General features: G+C 41.9%; 1 protein-coding gene across 2 annotated transcripts; it reads left to right on the top strand.

The window, feature by feature from the left end:
- Nucleotides 1-27,518, top strand: LOC144494207 (uncharacterized). Of its 2 annotated transcripts, XM_078213808.1 has the most exons (8): nucleotides 1-156; nucleotides 498-533; nucleotides 13,933-14,247; nucleotides 16,534-16,632; nucleotides 17,408-17,435; nucleotides 19,730-19,770; nucleotides 24,412-24,449; nucleotides 25,910-27,518. In XM_078213808.1, the coding sequence occupies exons 1-8, from the start codon at nucleotides 126-128 to the stop codon at nucleotides 26,045-26,047; spliced, it is 726 nt and encodes a 241-aa protein (XP_078069934.1). In that variant the 5' UTR covers nucleotides 1-125; the 3' UTR covers nucleotides 26,048-27,518. The 2 variants fall into 2 exon arrangements, with proteins under 2 accessions (XP_078069934.1, XP_078069935.1); XM_078213809.1 differs by lacking the exon at nucleotides 16,534-16,632 and having other exon boundaries at nucleotides 25,910-27,514.
- The last annotated feature ends 85 nt before the right edge of the window (nucleotides 27,519-27,603 follow it).

The raw sequence follows: 27,603 nt of genomic DNA, 5'->3' as shown, positions 1-27,603 counted from the left end.
AGTTATGGGAAGTGTGCTTCGAAAAAAAAGTGATTTGGCCTGACGTTGAAACGAACAGGAAATGAGTTTCAGTGCAGTTTCCTCAGCATTCTCTGTCTTTACAACGTATTTAATATCACCTCAAAATGTTGTTCAAACTGCTTTTCTTTACGCTGGGTAAGTTTGTTTCTCCCAGTGCCATAAGGCATTAACAATAATGCTGTCGGTTTTGCTAGACATTGGAGAGCCTTGCTTTCATAGGCAGAGAGCGACGATGGGTCGATCTTATTTTATCTTGTAAGCCTTTGCACAATGCTAGTATTCCTGTCACAGAATGGGGATGCTGGCGTCTCACTGTCTCACTTAGTAATTTCGCCAAAATCGTTTCCTCATCGGCTGACAAAATGTCTTGCCCCAGGGAAAAATATCTGTAAAATCGCTGTATTTGCGCATTAGAGCGAACAAATGATCACTATTTGGACTATTTGACGAACATTGTATCTCCTCGATCTTTGCAGGTTGTTTTTCACAAGCACAGAGAATCTCCAACAAAGGTTAGTGCCTCCTAATCCAAAGCCAATGACTTTGTCTGTTTAAAAAAAACAGTGATTTAAAATAGCTGCTTCAAAAGCATGTGTTCCCAAACGGCTGTAAATGCTCTGCTTGTTTTGCAGCCTCTTTTTTTGCTACCCAAGCTGGCTTAGTAATTGACCCCCTGAGTCACTGTGTTTCAGTTCTGCTATTCAAATCCGGCGAGTCACAAAGGCGAAGGAATTGAGTAACAATGCCATGAGCATAATTCAGAATTTGTTTTAAAAATATGTTATAATATCCTCGCGACGAGCTGAGATACGATAGAAAATGGGAATCTAAAATGATAGATGTTTCTGCCGATCTGTGTTTGGATAGCCACAGTTATAAATATGGACTTCTCTTGCATATACGCAATGCACCATCTAAATGGTGAAGTATATTTTGTTACCAAAGCTACGTGAATGCATCTGCTTGTTAGGGCGATTAATGCAACTAATAGAGATAAAATAAAGAGGAACTGTCGCAATATTTCCTGCAGCTTTTCTCAAGAGCAAAGCAGAAAGTTGTCTTTAACATTTGACTCACAAGGCCACTCGACGCAGGAAGAGCAGGAATACAATGTTTGAAGAACTATAATGTACAAAAGCAGGGGAGGGAAGGAAATGTTCATTCAAGTGCATTTAATTATTAGACGCGAGCATAATCGATTTTAACTTGTAATTTATAAGGTTGGCTCAAGAAAGGCATGACGGTATTTCCTGAGGTGCGGCATGGTGGCACAGTGGTTAGCACTGCTGCCTAACAGCGCCAGGGACCTGGGTTCAATACTGGCTTCGGGCCACTGTCTTTGTGGAGGTTGCACATTCTCCCCGTGTTTGCGTGGTTTTCCTCCAGGTGCTCTGGTTTCCTCTCACAATCCAAATATGTGCGGGCTAGGTTGAATGGCCATGCTAAATTGCTGGTAATGTCAGGGGATAAGCAGGGTAAATATGTGGGGTTACGGGAATAGGGCCTGGGTGGGATTGTGGTCCGTGCAGGCTCGATGGGCCGAATGACCTCCTTCTGCACTGTAGGGATTCTATGGGATTCTATGAGAAATAAACATTAGGCGTGTCAGTAGTATTCATGTGCAATAATTCCAAAGAACCACAAGGATATATAGGAAATATAGGGAAAAAACATATATGTACATGAAATAATTGATTATTTGGATCTGGACGTCGGTGGCTAGGCCAACATCTGTCGCCCGTCCAAGTTCACATCCAGTTGAGTATTTACTGTGCAATTTAAGAGCAAATGGTGTGAACAAAAATGCCAGAGAGAAATAAAAACAGAGTGGCAACATCTGCAAGAAGCACGAGCAAATTTGACGTTTGGAGTCAGAACTGAAGGGAGGGAAAATATATCAAAGTTGCAATAGATTGGAAAAAAACGCTATGAACAAAAGACTGTTTTGGAAGAAGTAGGGCGGGTTGCAATGAAGCAATATATGCATTTTTAATAAGGGTATCAGGAAGTACGAGAAATGTTACAATCTAAAGTGGCCTAAGTTAACTTTGAGTCCGGAGGGCTGCCACTTCCCTAACTACAGAACCAGGGGGAAACGTGGCAACACGTGGAAACTATGTAAACTCTACACAGACAGTGACCCAAGCCGGGAATAGAACCAGGGTCCCTTGCTCTGAGAGGCAGCAGTGTTAACCACTATGCCACCGTGCCACCCCCGTTCCAGAAATGTAGATCCTGCTCCATCAAATTTGAAGACATAACAGTTAATCGCATCTACCAGGTTGAGGCTCTAACATTCACTGCTTGTCTTATCATCAAAGACTCCATGCAGCGACCTTCTGAAATGTGCGAATAAATTTAGTTCGAGAACATTTGGAAGCAGTATTTTCCAAATCAGAAACAACTCATCATCTCCTCATCTCAAATTGTCATTTTGGAAACCTCTTCCAAAGGCATAGTACAAGTGTCCCAGACCGAATATTTCCTATTCAGATTCGTACAGCGCAGAAATGACACCACCCCATCGAGCCTGCACTGATAAAAAGTACCACACAATTCGTGTTATTCCCATTTCCCAGAACATGCCCACATTATTCAGTTTTGCTATATTAAAATGTCCATCCAAATACATGTTAAAGGTTTGGAGATATTCTGGCCTCCACTATCTACCCGTTCAATGCATTCCAGATTCTCACCATTCGCTGTGTGAAAAAGAAACTCAGATTCACTCTGAATCTCTTACTATATATCCGTAAGGCCAGCCCCTTTGTCATTGCCCCCTCAATAAATGGGACCAGCTTGTTCCTATTCACCCTGTCGAATTATACACACCTCAGCCATGTCCTCATTAGCCTTCACTGCTCTGAAGAAAACAGTTTGGCTCTCCGCAGTATCTCCTTCAAGCTTAAGTATTACATCCCAGGAATGTCCTTGTGAAACTCCTTTGTACCTTCGAGTGCAATCTCAGCATTCCAATATTGAGGTGACGAGAACTGCATACGGTATTCCTGCTGTGGCCTAACCAACGTTGTGCGGTTGTAAACCAGAAATGCATGGGCATGGAAACCTAAGCAGGATGTCAAGGAAAATTGACACAAAACAATATTGAAAGAATGTACAGTAAATTGCAAAAACGATAGCGAAGGTAATCGAGGACGAGAAGCAAATAGAGCCAAAGCACAAATAAAAATAAGGATGATTGAAAATGGCAAAAAAAAACAAAGTTCAATGCTTTATACTTTAATGCAAGGAGTATTCTGAAAAAAAAACTTACGGTGCAAATCAACGTATATGGGCATGATTCCATAACCATTGCGGAGACATTGTTTAAAGAAGATCAAAGTAGGAGCTTAAAATCCAGGGATATTTGAACATTCGGAAATACAGTCGGGAAGGAAAAGATGGTGAGTGAGCACTGTTCTGGAGAGATGAAATGCGGTCAGTTTTGGGAGACAATCTAAGCTTGAATGATGTAGAGTCAATTTGCGTAGAGGTAAGAAAAACGTCAACAGAATAAAGACAGTGACAGTATTGGTGCACATAAACCAGTAACCAAACTGGAGGAAATTAATAAACCAAATAATAACAGGAAGATGTCACAATTATGGGTTCTTATGCTCTTCATGTTGATTCAGTCAATTATGTTGGAAAGCTTGCCGGTGGCAAATAAATCATAGAGAGCATTGGGGTCAGTTTCCTACGGCGATATGTAACGGAACTAACGATGGAATAGACTGCCTGAATCTGGTGAAGGGTGATGAAGCAGTTCAAATAAAGACAAAACGGTCCCATAGGAAAAAACATAATCATACCATGAAATATATTTTTTGGCTTTGTTGTACCTGTTAATTCTCAGATACTTTCAACCAATTTACTTACTCCAAGGTTTTACCCTGGTGCCATTATTTGCAAGGTGGACAAAGCACAGGCACAAGTAAAGGTTCAACAAGTTTATTAATAATAACACTATTAACCCTTAAATTACCCACATAAAACTAGAGGATACCCCAGATTCAAGTAGACTACCCGTAAAGATGGCTTGGTTAAACTGCAGGCCGGATTCTCTGAGTCCCTCTGGTCTGTCATCACGAAGGTGAGTCTCGATGGCAGCTTCTTCCTTCTCTGGTCAGCCTTCTGAATGGTCTCAACTGCCTCCCTCATCGAGTCTTCGCTGCAGTGTACCTCTGAGCGTGTCCCTTTATCCCCAGCCTGCTTGCCTTTCCAGAAACTTCTCTGGCTTCCGGCCAATGAGGTCCCAGGAGGGGGTTCCAATACCCAATGGGTTTCTTGATGTCTGCCTGACAGGACACCAGGGTCCGCCCCGCAGGTGTCCATCTCCATATTGTTGAACTTGTGATCAGATAAGGTATCTCCAGGAACTCTTGGTGACAGAAAGTCTGGCCCGATCTGGGCTTCTAACAATAGACCGAAGCATTTCAATGAGGTGCCATGATCTCCTGCTAAGTCTCAAGTAGACTTAGCAGGAGATGGGTGGTTGATGGGTCAGGCCCAGACAAATTTGTGTATTGTACAATTGGCCTGCCTGAGGTTTGACTGTGTTTGATTTCAATATGTCTAATTCTTTAATTTAGGATATCCAATTTTATCAGCCTTAAAACTAGGCCCTGTTTATATCACCTCATTCCCTCCTCTTGATACAATGAGCGTCAGCGAACTGGATCACACAATTCTCACCAAACCATCTCAACAAGCAAGTACCCCGAATCTGGAGTTGACAGTATCATCCCTAACCCACAATCGTACCAACAAATTTAAATGAAGTAAAATAATTTAATAAAACAATAAGCAATACGGCATATACAAAACAAAGCAATAAACAGTACAAAATGAAGTAAAATAATTTAAAAAACAACAAGAAACAATACGTCAATTGGGTATATACAAAACAAATCAATAAACAGTACAAAATGACAAGTGACCAAGATGGGAGAGTATCAAGGCTCTTGATACTCTCCCGATGTCGGATGGCACTTGCTGAAATTCCTTAGGGCGATAGGGAAGCCGGAGCAATCTGATTGTTGTTGGAAGAAAACATGGTTGGAAAACATCCAAGTTGCTTCTGTAAATCAACCATATACTGGTAACACTGAGCGTAGTAGGTCAACTGGGCATCAACATAGTCATGCAGGCAACGAAGGTGATGAGCATGTGTACTGCTAATTCTTTCGAGCAAAAGCCTTGTGATCTCTGCCTGGCGATCAAATTCACTTTGTGTAATTCGCATTTCCTGTTCTGCTGCTGAACGGGCCTCTGAGACCTTTGCCTTCTTCAGTCTTGCTTTTGCTGCATCTAAATCAAGTTTTTTATTCTGCAAGAGTTTACGTTCTTTAGATATTGTTCTGTAGTCCCCTTCCAGAAAGTTTCTAAGGGGTGCCAAAAGGTTGATCTCTGACGAATGTACTTCCATTGGGCGTGGGGTGAACCACATATATCCGGGGTATTTTAGGCTGATCTTTTGGTTGATGTGGTGTCTGTGCTTCGGTCTGAGACGAGGAGTCCCAGATTACAGGGAAGTATGTAGTTCATTTTGGGGAAGATCAACGTAGCACCTGTTAATTCTTATTAATATCTGATTCTCTTTTCCTTTTCTTTACTAGAATGCCGTATTGACTCCTCTTTTTTAAAAAAAAACAAAGAAAGAAGTAAAGGAATAATAAAGGCCCAATAGTTTCATATGAAGTGTTGATACGAAAGAGTGTGCAGAGCGTTAAAGTAAAATGTTGGGTATGTGGCATGTGTCCTTGTTGGAGGACTATGGCACGGTATAACAATAGATTCTTCATCCCAGAACCATACTGTGGCGTGTTGGAAGATTATGACGCAGTATAATGTGGGCAGATAAGAAAGCCGTTTCAATTGGGTGATGCGAGGAGTGGACGGATAAAGCTATTTACAATTTGGACTGTGATGTCCTGATTCTTTCTTAGTGGAGAGAACCTACATGGGCGGGCTTTGGCTGCCAGGTACCCACTGCATTACCACCTCTGGTAGTGAGCGCCGGGTCAAACGGTTCTGGGAGTCCCGGTACCAGGGGCGCCATAGGGGGTAAGGTTTGCGGGTTCCCCATTCTTTCCGTCGGGGTCCCCTGGGCCAGGGTTTGGCTGATTCCCCTGGCTCCCCCCCCCTCTTGTTTTGGCAAAAATGGCCCCTTGGGGTCTTTTATTGCCGGAACCTGGCATTCATGGGGTTCCCCGCCGTCGGTTAGGTTGTCTGCCAGGAATGTAGGGGTTATAGCTGCTTGTCGGGCCGGTCATTCAAGGGGCATGGGTCGGGGTCCATCATCGGGGAACCGCTGAGATGGCCATGTGGGGTCGTTGGGTCGGGCCCTACAGTTCCGGGCGAAATGGTTGGGTTGCCCGCAGGTATAACACTGTGCTTGTGGGCGTGGGCCTCTGGGCTCAACTCTATATAGTTCTCGGTGTCGGGGGTTGGGCCTAAGTCCTGTGCGGCTTTGTGGTTCCCTGTGTCGGCGATCAGCAATAGTGTATGGGTGTGCGGGGTTTGCTGGTCCCCTGAAATTTGGTGGTGCCCTACAGTCCCGGGCAAAAGGGTTGATCTGGCTACAGTTATAATACTGCACTTGTGGGGGTGGATATCTGGATTGTATTGTTCCCTGTACCTGGGGTTGGGGATATATTGGGATTCTGCATGGGGCAGTGGTTTTCTGGGTCGATGATTGGCAGGGGTATATGGGGGTGAGTTTCCCGATCCCCTGTTTCCACCACCCCCTTCGTTACGCCAAACCGGGGCCAGGTCTGTGTGGATTGGGTTCATCTTTCCGTGTTTTGTGGGCTTGGGGGTGTCTGTTTGTCTGACTTCCCGTTCCCACACACGAGTCATATTGCGGATGGCCCAGGCTTCTCTGTGTGTATTATCATCGGGATCAAAATTCTCAAAGCCTTTCCGACTGCCCTCGGTGGCGTGTGCTATCAGGGTCCGGATCCATATGGGCCGGTGGTGTGCATTTAATTGGACTCGATTTAATTGGCCAAAAACCGCAACAAATTGGTTCCATAGTCGGCCAGCATAGGCTGTCGGGTGCTCCCCTCTCTTTTGTTGGCAGTTGCTTAAGCCTTGTACCGGGTCATCCCTATTGTAGCCTATGGCGGCCAGAACGGCCGCCTTCATTTCTGGTAGGGTTCCCCCGGACACGTTCTGGGGTTCGGGTAGGGCGGAACGGATGGCAGGACTTAAACATAACAGAATAGGTTTAACCACTTCTGCCTGGTCTCGGAAACACGATATTGGGTAACCTGGTCAAATAGAGCAAGTGGATCCCCGGAGGGTTCAAATACTCCAATCATTTTAGCTATGTCAGTAAGCTGTGTCATGGTGTATGGAGTTACATAAGTCACATTGTGGTTCTGTCAGTCCTGTCATTGGGTGGTGACCGGATTCATCTGCACAGGAACCGGATTAGTGACTGGGCTTTTTGGGATGGTAAAAGGACTACGAGCTGAGACTGAGTTTCCCCAGATGGGGGCTGGATTAGGTGATGCGGTTGGTTCCACTACCGGGGAGGGAGGTGGGGGTCCCCAGTCGGCAGTGACGCGAGCTGTTGCATAATGGCAGGCATCCTCTTCTAAATCCCCCCACTCTACCCCTGGGTCACTATCCCCTGTTTCAGTCGTGTATGCACACATTACCCCACTTTTTATGGCCAGTTGTGCTTTTAAATCTTCAATCTCGCGCAGGCATTTGGAGTGGTCTGTTGCGCGGGCTGTATTTACTTTTCCTGCTTGGTGCAAAACTTTTATTGCAGCCTGTCGGTCGCTGCATTTACGTTTAACTTCCTCTACCTGTTGCAGCGCAGCCTCTCTCTCATGGACAGCACGCCGTGCCTTTTGGTAGGCTTTATCACATTGAGCCTGGAACTGGCTCATGTCTACCATGTTAATCTGGTTCCTTGCTTCTCCTGTGCTCACCTCCGCTTCCAATTGTTGTATGTGCGCGGTCTTCCATCGGGCGCACTTAAATGTGATGATGGTTAGATACACTATCATAAGTAGGATTCCTATTATGGCCAGTTGTGACAGAATGCGGACCCATGGGTGGATTTGGACATTTGAACCCCAATCCAGAGGTCCTCCCATGCAGCATGACTGGCCATGATTATTTCCTTTTAGGATTCGTCACTTGAGTACAGGTAAGGGATCGGCGTAGGGGTCCGATTTTCACTAAATGCCCTCTCGCAGATTTTACCCAAAATCCCTAGACTGTTCTCGTTCTAACTACACAGTTTGTCCACTTTGTGTTACAGACACCGGGTTTATGGCCCAATTTACTGGTTGAATCTGTATTAGTCCTTCACTCACTTAAGACTGGGGGTCACGTGGGGCAGCTGCCCTCTTAATTCAGGCTCAGACGGAGTGTTGGAGAATACCGGACTGAAGGTTCGACTTCGGAGCAACATATTACTTCTTATCGAAGTCCCATCTGGGGTGCCACTGTTGTACCTGTTAATTCTCAGATACTTTCAACCAGTTTACTTACTCCAAGGTTTTACCCCGGTGCCCTTATTTGCAAGGTGGACAAAGGACAAACACAAGTAAAGGTTCAACAAGTTTATTAATAATAACACTATTAACCCTTAAATTACCCACATAAAACAAGAGGATACCCCAGATTCAAGTATACTACCCGTAAAGATGGCTTGGTTAAACTGCAGGCCAGATTCTCTGAGTCCCTCTGGTCTGTCATCACGAAGGTGAGTCTCGATGGCAGCTTCTTTCTTCTCTGGTCAGTCTTCTGAATGGTCACAACTTCCTCCCTCATCGAGTCTTCGCTGCAGTGTGCCTCTGAGTGTGTCCCTTTATCCCCAGCCTTTCCAGAAACTTCTCTGGCTTCCGGCCAATGAGGTCACGGGATGGGGTTCCAATACCCAATGGCTTTCTTGATGTCTGCCTGACAGGACACCAAGGTCCGCCCCCCAGGTGTCCATCTCCATGTTGTTGAACTTGTTATCAGAACTCTTGGTGACAGAAAGTCTGGCCCGATCTGGGCTTCTAACAATAGACCAAAGGATTTCAATGAGGTGCCATGATCTCTTGCTAAGTCTCAAGTAAAGTGTAACGACCTTTGATGGGTGGTTGATGGGTCAGGCCCAGACACATTTGTGTATTGTACAATTGGCATGCCTGAGGTTTGACTGTGTTCGTTTTCAATATGTCCAATTCTTTAATTTATGATATCCAATTTTATCAGCCTTAAAACTAGGCCCTGTTTATATCGCCACAGCTTGATAGTGAAGAAAATGGATCAGGAAGAATTGTGTTTCAATTTGATAATGGAAATGTCAATGAAATGCGCATAAAATTTGCTAAATTGAACTGATTGGATAGCTTAGCTGGAAAGATAGCAAGCAAGCAATGGTAGACATCTGGTGTGGCAATTCATGATGCTCAGTAATCCGTTCAGGAGGAAAGATTCCATGAGAGCGATAAATGAACTATTACTGACCAACGAGTTTAAGAGCGATATTAAGTTGAAACAAAAAATATATGCAGAGGCATAAGTCAGTGCTGGCTTTGAAGACTCGAATCAATGCAGAATCCAGCAAACGAGGACTGAAAATATAATAAAGAGAGAGAAAATACTCTACAACCGTAAACAAGTGAAGTATATAAAAAATAAAGAACTACAGTCAGATTAAAGTAACATAGATGAAGAGGGAGGTCAAAGAGAACATGGGCCTCTTAGAACATCAATCTTCAGAGAAAGTCATGGGGAGAAAGGAAACAGTGGGGGAATTCATGAGAAAATGTCCAACGGTCGTTATGTGGGGAGATACTTCGAACATCTCATCCATACTAAAAGGGGAGAGGGATTAAGTACTATCACCATCACTGGAGAAGCAGTGTTAGAGAAACTGAGGAAATTCAAGGCAAGGAAGTGTCCTGGCATTGACCACTTGAACCTAACGATTTAAAAAATAGTAACTATAGAGATAGGGAATACAGTGCTTGTAATTTTCCAAAATTCCTTGCAGTCTTCAGACAGAATGGAGAATTGCAAAACGTCCAAGCTGACACCCTTATTGAAAAAGGGAGACAGGAAAAATCCGGGCATCTATAGTCCGATGAGCGTTACACCAGTTGGTAGAAAGATGCTGGAATTAATTATTAAACAAGTAGTTGCATGCACATTTCGAAAAATTATAATCTGACCAAACAGCATGAACAAGGCCTCATGAATGGGGAAACGTGTCTGAATGTGTTGGTTTGCATTTTTCGTGCATGTCTCAACCAAAGTGAATAGAGGGGGAACAGTAAATGTGTTGCATTTATGTTCCGTCCGTGTACCTCACGTATGAGCAGAGCCCATAGTTTTGGAGGTAATATATTGGCATTGATAGAGAATGGGCAAATTGGCAGGAAACAGCGAGTGCAGTTAGAAAGTTCTTTCTCAGGTTGGCGACCTGTAATCAGTGGGGTTCCACAGGGATCAGTTGTGGAACCACAAATAGTTATAATTAATGATTGGAGGGAGGAAGCCAATGTAGATTAGCCAAATTTGCAGATAACACCACATTGGTGGTCATGAATTACCTCATCGAATGCCTAACCATGCTTGTTGTCTTTCGTGCTAATCTATCCGCCCGGTGCACTCCATCTTACACTATCCTCATTTCATTGCAATTGCCTTTATTTAAGTCAAACACAATTGTTTCCTACCCAAGTTTCTAACTTTCAAATTGAATATGAAATTATGTAATGTCATGGTCAATATTTCTAGAGGATCTGTCACTCTGATGCCTTCCGTTAAACCCGCCTCATTCCCTATTAAACGATTTAGGATCGCTTGCTCCTGAGTTGGTTCCATGAATTATTTCAGGAGCAAACTGCGACTAATGCATTTTATGAATTTGTGGTCGAAGCGAATGTTTCTGACTTGATTAACTCGATTGACATGAAGATTATTGTAACCCATAATTATCGCTCTGTTCTTTATGCATGCTCCTATATTTTCCACCCTTTCTTACGGTATGCTATTGGTTGGTGGTCTATATCCTACTCCCACGAATGTCTTATTTTCACTGCTTTCCTTTAGCTCCACCCAATATTGTACATCAACCTTAGGGATCAGTGCTGGGCCCACTGTTATTTTTCATTTATATCAATGATTTGGATGGGAATATAGGAGGCATGGTTAGTAAGTTTCCAGATGACACTAAGATTGGTGGCAGAGTGGACAGTGAAGAAAGTTATCTCCAATTGCAACGGGATCTTGATCAATTGGGCCAGTTGGCTGACGAATGGCAGGTGGAGTTTAATTTAGACAAATGCGAGGTGATGCATTTTGGTAGATTGAACCTGGGAAAGACTTACTCAGTTAATGGTAGGGCGTTGGAGAGAGTTACAGAACAAAGAGTTCTTGGGGAACATGTTCATAGCTCCTTGAAAGTGGAGTCACAGGTGGACAGAGTGCTGGAGAAGGCATTCGGAATGCTTGGTTTCATCGGTCAGAACATTGAATACAGGAGTTAGGATGTCTTGTTGAAGTTGTACAAGACATTGGTAAGGCCGCACTTGGAATACTGTGTGCAATTCTGGTCACCCTGTTATAGAAAAGATATTATAAGAACGAGAAAAAAGTGCAGAATAGATTTATTAGGATGCTACCGGGACTTGATGGATTGACTTATAAGGAGAGGCTGGATAGATTGGGACTATTTTTCTCTGGAGCGTAGGAGGCTGAGGGGTGATCTTATAGAGTGCTATAAAATAATGAGGGGCACAGATCAGCTAGATAGTCAATATATTTTCCCAAAAATAGGGGAGTCAAAAACTAGAGGGCATAGGTTAAAGGTGAGAGGGGAGAGATACAAAAGTATTCAGAGGGGCCATTGTTTCACAAAGAGGGTGGTGAGTGGTTGGAACAAGCTGCCAGAGATAGTAGTAGAGGCGGGTACAATTTTGACTTTTAAAAAGCATTTAGACAGTTACATGGGTACGATGGGTATAGCGGGACATGGGCCAAATGCGGGCAATTGGGATTAGCTTAGGCATGGACAAGTTGGCCGAAGGGCCTGTTTCCATGCTGGAAACCTCTTTGACTCTATGACTGTACATCATCCGAATATATTTCGACTTTCACAAGTGACATAATTGCATCTCTTGTTAAGTATGCTCACCCACCATCTGTTCCTTCCTTCCCAACTTTCCAAAATGGCTAATATCCCTGGAAATTATGTTCCCAGTTTAGAACTCCTTTAAAGCATGTGAGTGATGCCATTTCCATTTACGTTGAATTTTGCTGTCAGTTTGTCAACATTATTTTGAATGTTTCGTCCATTAAGGTACATAATCCTTTGGACAACCTTTGTTCCATCTATAGTCACTCTATTTTTTCTTTGTGCTGTGTCCCTATTTGCGTCTTCGTTATTGCCTTTGCCTTTTAGTGCTCTTACTTCTGTTGTCCTTCTGTTCCCACTTTCCATTGTCAGCCTGCTTATTTTACTTCCCGCCTGCAATTCTTGTTGAAACATTGGGTTATTCGTGCACGGGACAAGAAAACGAATTGAGAATCTTTGGACGCACTTACCACAGATAGCTTTGGGATCAGAGCCTGATTCTACGTTTAGTGCAAAGGTAGAATCATAGAATCCTACAATGCAGAAAGAGGCCATTCGGCCCACTGCGTCTTCGCCAACCAGAATCCCACCCAAGCCCTATCCACATTTCCCTACATATTTACCCACTAAAACACTTGGAGCACACCCATGCTGATGAACTGGTCCGGCGACTGAGGCAGGGGTGTTGGGAGCAGTCACCTTTATAACGGACCGGGGGGGAGGAGTCTCAGGCCGGGCCGGCAGGGGCATGCCCAGGCATGTTACACACCACACACAGGCAATAATCTTAACGTGGTTTACCACATATATACGTATATATATATATATAATACGCACTTCTTTAAATATATATTATACATAAATGCATGCAATATATTTAAAGGATTGCATATATGAATCGGAACTAAACTGTTGGCGAAAAAAGTCTTGTGGTGCAGTAATATCATCCTTACCTCTGAGCTAGAAGCTCTGGAATTGCGAACCAACCCATAAGAAAATGATGAAGGGAGGTCAAATAGTTTGAGCGTGTCAACCTGTAAATGCTTCAATTGGGGGTAAGAGCGCAAGAGACTCCAGGTTCCCAGCGCTTCCTGTGAAATGTGTCATCAGCCCCGAGCAGCAGTCTAACGACCTGTTCAGGGCAGCTATGGAATTGGGATGAGAATTGAAATTGGCCAGTACATGCACGTGAACCTTTAAAAAAATGAAAGGACATTGTTTTCAACAAGCATCAGATCGAAATGTATGATTGTATCATAGTTGTACAAACCACAAGAATTAATTAGAAACAATTTGTTTTAAAATTGATTGGAATCACAGCAAGTGACATTAATCAAAAGGCTAGATTGAAATGTAATCAAGATATCTTTCCCAACAATAGCAGTATTTACGACGGCCTTTTCGCTGTTTGTAGATAAAATAAGCAAAATGAATCGGTGTATCAATGGGATTGCAATGAAGCCTGTTTCAGCGCTCGTGTGACTCTCCCAAAATTCATTCGCGACATCTTTAATGTTAGAAATGAACACGCAGTCGCACAGCTAGCTGCCTTTGCTACTGCGAAATTGAGAATATTGTATCAACATCTGTCTGGATGAGCTGCTCTATTAACCTGTAATATATCAACATGGGTTGCTATTACGCCAGGATATGGTAACATTTCCCCTGAACATCCATTGATGCTCTACGGTTTCTGAAGGAAATTTATTCAGATGACAGTTGAACATCTGTAATGGTCTTTCTCTTTTTCTCAACAATACTCCAGTTTCCATGTTGATATTTCCCTTCAACTTTCTTCCTCTCTCATTATTTGAAAGATGATGCCCAAGAGTTGCCATCACCAACAATATCGATAGATCCAAAGGATGGATCATTTGGGGAAGGAAGTTCGGCTCGCATTGAATGCAGGACCCCCAGCTACCATGCAGGCAGCATGTTCTATTTGATGCAAGAGGGGAAGGACATGCCAATTGTGGAAGAAACCGTTCCAGATGGAGAGGAGACGGCTACATTTGAACTCCACAACCTCACCGCTCAACATGAAGGGGAATACCGTTGCTTTTACCGAAATAAAAAGTCAGGCCAATGGAAGGATTCAAGTCTCAGCGATCCAGTTCACTTAACCATGCATGGTAAGACGGTTTTGGACAATGTTTTTCCAAAAAAAAGTAGAATGCCTATGAAATCTCATTCTTCCACCCGAAAATGCACTTGTTTCCTCGGGTTGGGAGTGAAAAGAGGATTTTAAAAATGGGTAAGTTCAACGCCATTGATTGTTGAACTTTTCACTTGCTAGTCTGTTAGACGTGCATGCAGTATTTTGTTTGAGTTTCAATGTTTTTCTGAAATGAGAAAATATATCCAAGTAGGGAAGTGGGAAAATATATCCAAATAGGCGGGTGCTAATTATACAGTAGTTCAAAAACTTCAGAGATCCGAGTGAAATTTCACTGTATTTAAAAAACCAACATGCGGATATAATTGCCACAGGACAGACGTCTTCCCGCTTCTGGCAGTAAAGTTAGAAAACTGACTCAACCCCCCCTATTTCTGGTGGGGGGTTTAAGAATAATGTTAATGTTAGACCGTCAGATCAGGTGCTGTAAAGTATTACATGGATTCAGTAACTTGAAGACTTCTGTGCATTTCTGAAACAAATTTAATGACATAGGTAGACTGAACAGCCGCAAGAGGTTACTTCATGAACAGACATTGGCGATACATTTTAGAACTCGAAGGAGAAATACAAAATTATATATCTGCGCAAACCATCAATCTTGTATGCGCAACTGATGAATATATTAGATTTTATGATCTCTGCCAATACAGTGGGAATCATTTCTGCAGGGGGAGCAGCTCACGATTATCTTTGAAAGAAGCATAACGCATTGATATTCAGTTCGAAAGCAGATTCCCTTTGAAAGTTAAAATAAATAGAATGCTTTTGTTGGGCACTAGAATAGAATTCCAAGGCAAAAAAACAATTGCTCCGATTTCGTCAAACTTTGACTGACATCCCCTTGAACGATATATGGCATCTTATGTATGAAGAGGAACTCACTGATAAATAACTTCCTTTTTTTCCTGATGACTATTTGGAACCACAATAGCCAGAAATACAAGGTAAAGAGAGGAATCTACATAAATGATGGATGACGTAATGGGATTGCATTTATTTTTTTCCCTGTCCTATTTGCGGACTCCAAGGATGTCTGATGCCCCAGCATTCCATACTTCACTGTATAGTGGCATCCTGACATATCCAACGTATCTCGTCTCAAATTGCTGACGTGGTGGAGGGTGTTTGCTGGCGGCTGGGGGCCGGATGGGAAGGCGTGACTAATCTCATTCGAGATTTGCATTAATGCAAGTACCAGGAAATAAATCAGTTGCTTGCATTCTTCGTCAGTTGAGCATTTACCATCTTAAGATATGATACAGAACTTCAAAGTGCGTCGGAACGTAAAGAGTTGTAAGGCCCGCGGCGAGAACATTTGGATAGCAATTAATGATTAGTTACTTCAAAACACACATTGGCCATGTTTTCCGAAGGTATTTTGTCTCTGCCCAAGGATTATAGGATGCATTGAATACTAACATTGGAATCAAGAGAACTCTATTTTATGTAGATATTAATAGGCACTTTGATGACAAACTTTGCACCAAAGAAACGAAGGTGAAATTGGTTGTGGAGTGTTTAAAGGGTTGGATGTGCATATTATCAGAGTGAGATGAATGCACCAAAGTATAAGTACAATTCTGCGGTTGCCAGTAATTAGCAATACTGACATTAATTGCTCTGAACACTTCAAAAGTGACGCAGCACCCGTGCAGAGAGAACACGGTTTACTTTTCATTTATTGTGATTTCAAAAGTTCTTGTATCCACATGTGTTGAATTGCCATCAAACTCAATGGTAGCTAAGTTTCCTTTTGCGCAGATGTTGGCGACACTGCGGCGTGTTGATACATTTGTCTGTTTTTATTTGAATCTGTCGGCTATTGCTGTACAAGTGTGCCATAGAGGAAGATTTATTATTTAAGCATTGTTTCTGACATCTGGATCATATGGAACCAACCTTGAAGTATTAAGTGTGGCAAGTAACGAGACAGACTTTCATGATTGTGACATTTTGGGACGATTAACCATTGGTGCTGAAATGTTAATAGCCCATGCACGTCTTTTTCGATGGCTTTGGGGCTGCCAATATCACAAAGTCAGTCATTCGCGTTGTTGCTATAGAGATGTCAACAGTTTATATTTAAACAATGATTTTCTGTTGGTAATCCTCTTCACATTGTTGCCAAAAGCATGATATTTAATTCATGGCCTTGTGAAGAAAGTAATATTGTTTGACTTCTGGAATGAAGCATGTCGATTTGTTTTACTAGTTATGCGTTGTCAACTTCATCCATTAGGAATGAAAAATAAGTGGATATGGATCCCAACTGGGGCAGGTGTGGTTGTGTTGATTGTCATTGTCATAGTGACTGTGTGGTGCATCTGCAAAAAGAAAGGTGAGTACCATCGCTTTAATAGAGTCCTTTATCAGCATGCCCTCTCTGTACAATCAAGTTATCTCGAAATTAATACTTCAGCATCGACACTAAGGGATAATTCAGGTGGTTGCTCATGGCAAATTCTGATCATCCCCTCTGCATTGTGGTATTCTGAGGACATGGACAACCTTGTCCAGTAACATTAGTCTTATGGATGTTGATGTTTGTCAGAGTTGTTTACGTTCCAATTTGTTCATCCAAGATTCAAATTTAAAATAACTTGTTTGTATAATATTTTAAAACAGGTCTTATGTGCCATTTGCATTATATGTGCTAAATTGTAAGTGAAAGAAGAACACCTTTGGCAGAAATTGAATCTCTGCCAGAGGCTATAAATCCGGGAGTCAATATAAATTGGCTGTTTCCTTACGAGGATGATATCGATTCCACTGGCTTTTAAGTTTCAAAATAATTTGGATCAATTTAGCCTTTCGTGATCTTACTACTATTAGCCTACTCTTTGGATTATAGTCGCTTGACTTGTCCATTGAATTCATAAATGAGGATGTTGGATGGGACGTGCTCAAGTCGAAAAGGTCTATTTTATTATCGGCCCAAATATATTAATACCACGCATTTAAGAATACTTTGTAACAGTTGCACGTAGTGAGCAATTTCGTCCATCAACGGTCCATGTCTTGTTTTGTTTCCTTTCTCTCTGCTAACACACATCATTTTATTAACTTTCAATTTGGATCGACAGTTAAACTGCTCTTGCTTTTCTGTCTTATAGCCGAATCCAGGAGAAGGAAAAATGATGGGTGAGAAACGTTTAGCTTTCAATTAAAGTTCAATGTCGTGGAATCACCTTCAGCAACATAGTGTGAGGCAGTTTATGGAAATGTATATGTTTTTGCTTCCTGATAAATAAACCCAGGGTTATATGTTCATTTAAGTTTGCCTTACTTCTGGAATTTGCACTAAGTTATCATCTGAATTCAGAGTTGTTGTTTTTTTTCCCATTTGATGGCATAACGAAGCAATGCCCCCTGCTGGTGAAATTCTGCGAAATTAGAAACGATTGCAAAATTTGATTTGACAATTCAGAAGCAAAAAATGCACATGTTAATTAAAATAGTTGGAAAACTGAACTGACATCTTATTTAGGAATGTGGATGCTGGATATCAGATCGGGTTTCCAATACAGCTAACATTTTTGTTTATTCAGACAAGGACATACGAGAACGCAGATTTAAAGTGCCTATGTGACAGGCAGGATTAGTGAACATCCAATTAAATGACAAAATAGGCTTCGCATATCGAACAACATTTTAATACTTGCATCTTGCCATGTGCCTTCCATTTCCTACAGCATTCTGAAATGAATCTAATTGATGTTACTGTTAGTATCATGGCGATTGATACGTTGAGCAGCTTTCTGCAGTCACTTGTTCACAGTCCTTGTCCTCAAATATTATCCTTATGGAGAAATATATGTACAGAACGTTAAGAATCTCAGCGCACTTCGGCCATTCCAATGGATGATTGCCGAGCTGTATTGTCAATCCATCTGCTTTCCTAGTTTAATGGCCATTCATCATATTCATATAGTCTATCAATGTATGTCTTCAGAGGTACAACTAAACTAGTATATGCATATTTTTGTGTGAAATGTTTCTGGATTACTACATCGAGTGTTGCAGTTCTCTCTAACAGTGCATCTAACATTAAGAGCATATACCCTGCTTCTAGACTTTCGAAGAGCTGTTTACTTCATTCTCGAAATGTTCCACCAAAACATTAGACAAAATTTTCAAAATTTTAATTAGAACCCAGGTCGCTATTGTATAGGATAGAAAGTAAAACATAGATTATACACAATAATATAAGGAGATTAATATCTCAGCAGCCCCCAAACTAAATGTAATCTCCTGTTTGATATCCTCACGACAACTAAGGCAGGGAATTCGGTTGTGCTGCTTTATTGCTCAACAGCATGTAATTATTGTTGGTATGACCAACCTTGTTTGACCATTCCGAATGAATCTTGAGAATGTGTTGATTTGTTACTTGAAAGTACTTGAGTTTATGTCTTCTTTTACACGTATATCACAGTGTGGAGGAAATGCTACTGTGTATTTTGTAGATGATTGTTTATCGAGGGAGCTGTGTTGCATGTTATGACAATCAAGCGAGCTAGTTAGAAAGGTATGGCGTCAAACACATATCAAGGGAAGTGGCGAGTGCTCCATAATGATCCTGAATAGTACTTCTCATGTAAAGTGTATAGCAAAGATAAGAAGCAAGTTTGCAGGTCTGGCGAGCTAAGTGGATGTCCGAAAATGTTGACATCGAGATATATGACGTGGATAATGAAAATGTGATGAGGTCTCGTTCTGAATGCTGACTCTTGCAGGTTCGAAGGCCATTATGCAGACTATAAATTGAGACTTGTGGGACTCAACATATAAAATGTTAATAAAGCCACATGGATAATCCATGCCGTTTCATAACCAATGTGAGACGAGACAGGATAGCCCCAGTTAAGGGAGGGACTTTACAGATCTCTTGTCCTTACCAAGGCAGGTTGGGGAATTTAGATCTATACTTTCCTGGAGTCTGGAATAATAAGTGCTGTATGAGATTCACAACGTGGACGTGAAGAGGATGTTTCCTCTTGTCGTGCAATCTAGAACAAGACGTCATAGTTTTAGCAGAAGCGGTGGCAGGTTTGCAACAGAGATGAGGAGAAATTAGTTCGCTCAAAGGATCGTGAGTCTGTGCCCCAGAGCGTGGTGAATGCCGGAAATTTGAGTAAATTTAAGGAAGAGCTGGACGGAGTTTTAATTATAAAGGTTAGAAGGGCGATGGCGAAAGGACAGTTAAGTGGATTTGAGGCCGTGATGTGATCAGCCATGATTGCATTACATGGTAGAGCAGGCTCGATGGGTTATATTGCCTATTCCTGCTTCAAGTTGCATGGTTCTTATGACTTTATGAGTAATGAAGAAGTAATGTAATCAATACAAGGTTTTGAGCTCTTCTATAAACTGAAATAATCACTACAAATTTGAGGACCTTTGACAGTAAAATTGCCATCTGCTTTATTTTTTAGCTCCAATTTGTGGACATTTGACAGCAACATTGGCAGTCCAAGTAAGTCTAAACATTTATATCCAACATAATTTTGCCGAATATTAATATTATTCATGAAATATCTGAAACAACATCACAAAACATTTCAACATGACCATCACAGAAATTGCAAAGCTACTTACGTCTTTCTACGTAATACATTTTGCACCGCCAGGTGCTTCAAAACAATCGAAGGAACGTAAGTGACATTTCAAAATTGTCGGTAGAGAAAAAGGCAATTAAATTTTAGTTAGCCGATTTTCCACTCGATACTTCTGATAAATTTAACAGCGGTAAAGCATTTAAGGAACACATTATGATCGACCTTTATGTAAAATTCTACACTATTCATTTCTGCGTATGACTTGATGCAAGGTTTGTCGCTGATAATTCAGCAGAGTTGACAAAGACTATCGTTCAGCATGTAGACTCTGCATTAAGTTAGATTATGGATTGACATCTTGGTTACAACTATAAAACACATGTGCGTGTTCAGACGAATATTTGATGCATAGATAGGTTTGCAGCAGAGAATGCAGGGAAATCCAGCAGGTCAGACATCGCGCTGTATTTGGCTGTAAAGACAAACATTCTGCTGTGGATGGGCACCACAGGCAGCACCGGTTATAGAGTCATAGAGTCAGAGAGGTGTACAGTCTGGAAACAGGCCCTTCGGCCCAAAGTAACCATGCTGGACTTTTTTAAGCTAGTCCCAATTGCCCGCATTTGGCCCATATCCGTCTATACCCATCTTACCAATGTAACTGTCTAAATGCTTTTTAAGAGACAAAGTTGTACCCGCTTCTACTACTACCTTTGGCAGCTTGTTCCAGACACTCACTACCTTCTGTGTGAAAAAGAAATGCCCCTCTGGACACTTTTGCGTCTCTCCCCTCTCACCTTAGACCTATGCCCTCTAGTTTTAGACTCCCCTACCTTTGGGAAAATATATTGACTGTCTAGCTGATCTCTGCCCCTCATCATTTTATAGACCTCTATAAAATCACCACTCAGCCTTCTACGCTCCAGAGAAAAAATTCCCAATCTATTCAGCCTCTCCTTATAACTGAAACTATCAAGTCTCGGTGGCATCATAGTAAATATTTTCTGAACTCTTACTAGTTTAATAATATCCTTTGTATAATAAGGTGAAAGGAATTGTACACAATATTCCAAGTGTGGCCTTACCAATGTCTTGGAGAACTTCAACAAGACATCCGAACTACTGTACTCAATGTTCTGACCAATGAAACCAAGCAGAATGCCCTCTTCACCACTCTTTCCACCGATGACTCCACTTTCAAGGAGCTATGAAGCTGTTCTTCTAGATCACTTTGCTCTGTAACTCTCCCCAAAGCCTTATCATTAACTGAGTAAGTCCTGCCCTGGTTAAGCTATCAAAATTCATCACCTCGCATGTATCTAAATTAATCTCCATCTGCCATTTTTCAGCCCACTGGCCCAATTGATCAAGATCCTGTTGCAATCCGAGATAACCCTCTTCACTGTCCACTATGCTATCAATCTTGTTGTCAGCTGAAAACGTACTAACTATGCCTCTTATATTCTGATTCACATCATTAATATAAATGACAAATAAACAGTGGACCCAGCACTGATCCCTGAGGTTGATGTAGAATATTTCAGAAAATATGAATAATGTACGTGGAAAATGGCATCTGGTTGTCTTCGTACAAAAGTCACTGAAGGTAACCACACAGTGGCAGTAGGCAGTAAAAAAGCCGAATCGTATTTTGGCCTTCATATAAATTGGATTCGTATACGGGAACACGGATGCTTCAATCCATTTAAGAAGTTTAACAACACCAGGTTAAAGTCCAACAGGTTAAATCCATTTAAACAGCGCATTCGTGAGCCAACACATGGAATATTCTGTGTATTTTTGGACGTTTTATCTGAGGAAGGATGTTCCTACTGTGGAGGGAGTGCCGAGATAGTTTTCCAGACTGATTTCTGGGATGGCTGGACAGACATTCATGGACTGATTCAGTCAGTTAGCACTATATTCGCTGGAGTACAGAAAGATGAGGGGGAATCTCATAGAAACCTACACAATTCCAAAAAACTAGACAGGGTAGCTGCAAGAAGGATGCTCCCGATGGTTGGGGCGTACACGACCAGGGATCACAGTCTGAGGGTACAGTGTAGCAAGCTTAGGACAGAGATGAGGAGAAATATCTGCACTGAGAAAGTGGTCAACCTATGGAATCCAAGAGGAAAGTGTGAGGGCCAAAAACATTTTATATTTTCAATTAGCTGTTAGAAATAGCACTTGAGGCGAAGGATATCAAAGGATATAGTGGGAAGTGGGGGTCAGGCTATTGGGCTGGATGATCAGCAATGATCACAATGCATGGCAGAGCTGGCTCGAAGGGCCGAGGGGCTCATATTTACTAAGTTTCTATGAGGCGCACGACATTGAATAGAATACATGCCAAACTCAAGTTAAGGGATTGGTTTATGCAGGTCTCCTATAACATAGACCAGGAAAATATGCATTAAAAAATTAGAGCAAGGAAACGATTAAGAGATTTAAAATCATGTAAATTTAATCATTGATTTGTTGTGTTATATTGCATTGGTATGGCTTCTACATTGTCTGATTTCACAACCCAATTCAAGACCTGCTGTACACGAAGGTGTGCTTATAACGTGGCCAAACAGGCTGATCATCAGCCTGCAGATGCTTCCCGTACTTCTGATAACAAGCAGCATAAATGCCAGTGTCTCTTATTCAGCCAGAACCTTAAACAACAGGGCCAGTTACTGCAAGTATTTGCCATCCCTACAATATGGTTGTCCATATTCACCAATTTCTTCGTTAAGATATGGTACTGGAAAAAAAAAGAGGCATAGATATAATGCCGAAACTGCAATAAAAAATAAATTGATGAAAATACATTGGGATACCAACATGTGATGACGGCATTGTAGTTTCAGCAGAAGTAAACTAACACAATGTTACCTGAAGTGTAAACGTTTAATACCAGCAAGATATGGGTACATTTGAAGTTTGAGCAATCATATTCAGTGTAAGAACATAAGAACATAAGAACTAGGAGCAGGAATGGGCCATCTGGCCCCTCGAGCATGCTGCGCCATTCAATAAGATCATGGCTGATCTTTTTGTGGACTCAGCTCCACTTACCCGCCCGCTCACCAGAACCGTTAATTCCTTTACTGTTCAAAAATGTATCTATCCTTGCCTTAAAAACATTCAATGAGGTAGCCTCAACTGCTTCACTGGGCAGGGAATTCCACAGATCCACAACCCTTTGTGCGAAAACGTTCCTCCTCAACTCAGTCCTAAATCTGCTTCCCTTTGTTTTGAGGCTCTGTCCCAGTTCTAACTTCACCCGCCAGTGGAAACAAGTTCCCTGCTTCTATCTTGTCTATTCCCTTCATAATCCTATATGTTTCTATAAGATCTCCCCTCATTCTCCTGAATTCCAATGAGTATAGCCCCAATCTACAGTCTGTCCTCATAAGCCAATCCTCTCAACTCCGGAATCAACCTAGTGAATCGCCTCTGCACCCCCTCCAGTGGCAGTATATCCTTTCCCAAGTAAGGAGTCCAATGCTGTACACAGTACTCCAGGTGTGGCCTCACCAGCACCTTATACAGCTGCAACATAACCTCGCTGTTTTTAGACTCCATCCCTCTCGCAATGAAGGACAACATTCCATGTGCCGTCTTAATTACCTGTTGCACCTGCGAACCAACTCCTTGAGATTCCTGCACAATGACACCGAGGTCCCTCTGTACAGCAGCATGTTGCAATTTTTTACCATTTAAATAAGAGTCCATTTTGCTGTTATTCCCACCAAAATGGATGACCTCACATTTACCAACATTGTACTCCATCTGCCAGACCCTCGCCCACTCACTTAGACTCTCGATATCCCTTTGCAGGCTTTCAACATCCTCTGCACACTTTGCTCTTCCACCCATCTTAGTGTCGTCTGCGAATTTTGGCACACTACACTTGGTCCCCAACTCCAAATCATCTATGTAAATCGTAAACAATTGCCGTCCCAACACTGATCCCTGAGGCACACCACTAGTCACTGTTCGCCAACCAGAAAAACACCCATTTACCCCCACTTTTCGCTTTCTCTTAGTTTGCCAATCCTCTAGCCATGCTAATACATTACCCGTAACACCGTGCATCTTTATCTTATATAGCAGTCTTTGGTATGACTTAGGCCGCACATTTGAAGGTTTCCTCTGGGCGCAATAAATAAGATCAAAACATAAATTGCATTATCGAGTACTTCCCAAAACATTTACTGCAATTATTTAAGAAAGTAAAAAAAATGAACAGGTGGCAAAATGGACACGCGATCTGAAAGAACATCCTTCAAACGTTGAGGTCTGAGTAAATGACGTAATTGGTTAAAAAACGTTTTTTTTATCGGCGTCATTACCTTCGATAACTACTAAGCTATTGACATCTCTTAGCATGACACGTGTTTGCAATGGCTTTATTAGCGAAGCAACATTACCCTTTTGTTGCGTATCCATTTGGCCTGCAGCATTGGGTCCCAGGAGGCTAACAAAATGTATCCATTTATAGTTGTTTCACCCTGGAAAATGCCTTCCTTCTTACCCAAGCTAAATAATATTCTCTTCTTCCAAAGGCACAATGAACAACCGCCAGTCCTTCAGGTTTTCACGAGTAAGTTTGCAACTTTTATTCATTCCTCCGTACAATTCGGGCTTTTCATTATTCCAGTCTTATGTCCGTATTGAACATTTCCACTCTCTACGGGAAACGTTTTCATTTATATGTCTTTCTATTTCATCATGACGAATATATCAGGCTGCTTTTTAAAACAACTGTTTGCGGGAGAGAGTTTCAAAGAAATCACTCAACGCTCAGGGTTGGTCCTCGCATCACACGATTAATTTTCGACGGTGGGGAGATGGCTTCTGTTGAACCCAGTGCCTCTCTCCGACGAACAAAGGAAAAACATCAATTTTTATACATTTTTCAAACATCTATCCAGCCCACCACGGCTGGACTTTGTCCAATAATATTAATTACAGATTACATACAGCAGTCACATATCCAATGAAAAAGGCATCATGTAAGGTGGGCTTATGCTTGATCAGTACGTGGTCTCATGGACACGACTCATGGTACCTCATCAATATTATCTTTCTTTCTCCCATCTGGAGTCCTTGCGTGTACAATACTCCTTGTCCAGTGGGCCTCCTTATCATCTTCCATGACTGTCTTCCCTAATCCTCCGTGTCTGGTTTTCATCCGAGACCTCGCATCATGGACTGGTACCAGTCACCAGTATCTATGATCTATTGTAACAAGCTTATGCTCAAGCCAACTAATGGTGTTTAGGAAAGTGGCTAACCCAGCGAGTATCCATTTTGTGTCGTTTTAATATTCTGAACTCCTATTAACATGGTTGAGCTTACATGCATGTCTTCTGTGATCGTATAACAATAAATTCATACATATTTATTATATACTGTTTATTCCTCCCGATACAAATTGCTATACAGGTACCTACGAATATAAATTGTTATACGGGCACATAAACCAATTATATTATTCCCTCTGAACCTATTCTCTAAATATCCCTTCAACAACGACCGAAAAAGAAACTAATGGTGTCGTAGACTGCTTCAAAGCAGGGACCTTCAAGTACGAATTTATAGGGTATCCTTGAATAAATTGTAAAACAAACAGAATTACTGGGAAGATCAATAGTCGTTTTCCAAATCAAGCACACATTGACACGCAAACGCCTAAACATATATCTACCCAAGTTCACACAGAGAGAGAGAGAGAGATACTCACAAACACACACAGGCAGAGGAAAACAAACACACTCACTCAGGCATGCGTCCATGCACACAGAGAAACACACAGATATAATCTGACACAGGCAGACGCAAAAGCACGAGTTCAGAAGCAAGCAGACTTGCACACTCACGCAGGCACACAAGAGCAAACACTGATTCAAGAATACATGCAAATACAGACCCATACAGGCACACACACACACACTCAGCTTTACGCACACGTGTACACATACATAGGAGCGAGCTTGCTTTGAAACAGAAAACTGATGTTAGGAAATTATGTATAAATATTGTATGTTTCAATTACAAAAGGGTCTGGAGCCCGAAGCGCAAGAGGACGGAGGGAGCGCCTATTTCGCAAACCACAGTACAGAATTTCTGAATGACACAGAGCTCACGTCAAGAAGATCGCAAAAGAAACCTTATTTTATCACATTCATAGAACAATAAGCTGGATCTTCAGGACGGAATCTGGTCGTGTGTATGAATGACAGAGCAGAACATGACAATGAGCTGATTGTAAGGCATCCTGCATGTTACTTTAAACTTAAAGATGTGGACGGCACTGCTGCCTCCCAGCAGCAGGCACCCGGGAACAATTCCGGCTTCAGGTGACTATCTGGAGTTGGAACGTTCTCTCTGTGTCTGTGTCGGGTACACCAGTTTCCTCTCACAATCCATAGACCTGCACATTAGGTGCATTGGCCTCACTTATTTTCCGAAGATATGAATATAGGGAGATAAGCGGGATAAAGACGTGAGGTTTCGGGGATGGGGCTTAGGAAACATGCTGTTGGAGAGTCACTGCAGACCCGATGGGCCGAATGGCTTCCTTCTGCACTGATGGCATTTTACGATTAATTTTGAAATGATAATGCCCAAATCGCCACTGCTAACATTATAATTCAAATAATGACATTCATTCATGACTGCTGCGAACAATTATGTTGATTGGTCATCTTGGAACATATATGATACCATCCTTCTTCTGCCAAATATTGACAAGTCTGAATAGAAAGTGATACACGTATGAATAAAATATTGCAGATGCTGGAAAGCCTAAATAAGATATAAAGCATCATTTATAAACTCGGGAGAATTGGCTGTGGAGAAACAAAGTTAACGATTGGGATCTAAATGATCCTTCTACAGTACTGTAGAAATTTTTTAAAAATGAAATTCAGTAGCCATGTTCCATTATTCATTACAGCACAGAATAAAATCTGTTCTACAGAAGGTCCATTTAGATTCACAACGATAATTCGGCTTCTCTGCACAGATGCCGATGCGAATATTCAGGACTTGATCTTTTGATTATGACAATGTAATTTTTTTCCCTTCCATCGCCAGGACCACATAAAGCACTTCCATATTGATGCCAGTCTCTGCACTCGTGTGAGGCCATATGGTGTCCATGTACCCCGTGGTCTCGTTTGATCCAGACCCACTATTCCACCTGCCACACTATTCCTGAGCTTTAGCACCCCATTTATTAACTCACACAAACTGCCACTCCTCATGCAGTCCCGGCTGTTTCTCTGCCATCATCTCGATTTTGAAGCAGTGACTCTTCCTTCAACACCTGACTATCACTCCGTATCTCTGCGTTCCTTCACATCTCATCTCTCATACAACCTATTCGTCACTCCATGAGTTCGATCATTGACGAAAGTGCATTCGGACGTCTGGGACATTATCTCTGACATCCAAGGTCTAAATCACATCACCTAAATTTCCTCCTAAAGACCACAGCTTCAAACCGACCTCTTTCTTCAGCATTAGGTTCCAAATCTTGACCTTTCCTTCTTCGGAACAACATCAACTTGATGTATGCTTATAATACAGCGGGCTGTACAATAATACTGTTGTTTCATCCCTCGTTCGGTGCTGAGGAAATTAAGCAATAAACTTAATGACAAACAAAATGTTGCCTTTAAAGTCGTGTTTGTTCACAATAATTCAATATAAATGTACACTAAATCGTTATTAATCACTGAACTTCAGAT

This window comes from Mustelus asterias, chromosome 5 (assembly GCF_964213995.1).
Source record: "Mustelus asterias chromosome 5, sMusAst1.hap1.1, whole genome shotgun sequence".
In the NCBI taxonomy this organism is placed as follows: Eukaryota; Metazoa; Chordata; class Chondrichthyes; order Carcharhiniformes; family Triakidae; genus Mustelus; species Mustelus asterias.
This window is presented reverse-complemented; position numbering and strand designations above follow the sequence as displayed.

What these genes read in the sequence shown, in the direction of transcription:
- LOC144494207 (XM_078213808.1), top strand. Translation starts at nt 126, where the DNA reads ATGTTGTTCAAACTGCTTTTCTTTACGCTGG. An exon ending in AGTTCACTTAACCATGCATG is followed by an intron (nt 14,248 to 16,533) that starts GTAAGACGGTTT and finishes TTCATCCATTAG; the next exon opens with GAATGAAAAATAAGTGGATA. An exon ending in CAGCAACATTGGCAGTCCAA is followed by an intron (nt 19,771 to 24,411) that starts GTAAGTCTAAAC and finishes CTTCTTCCAAAG; the next exon opens with GCACAATGAACAACCGCCAG.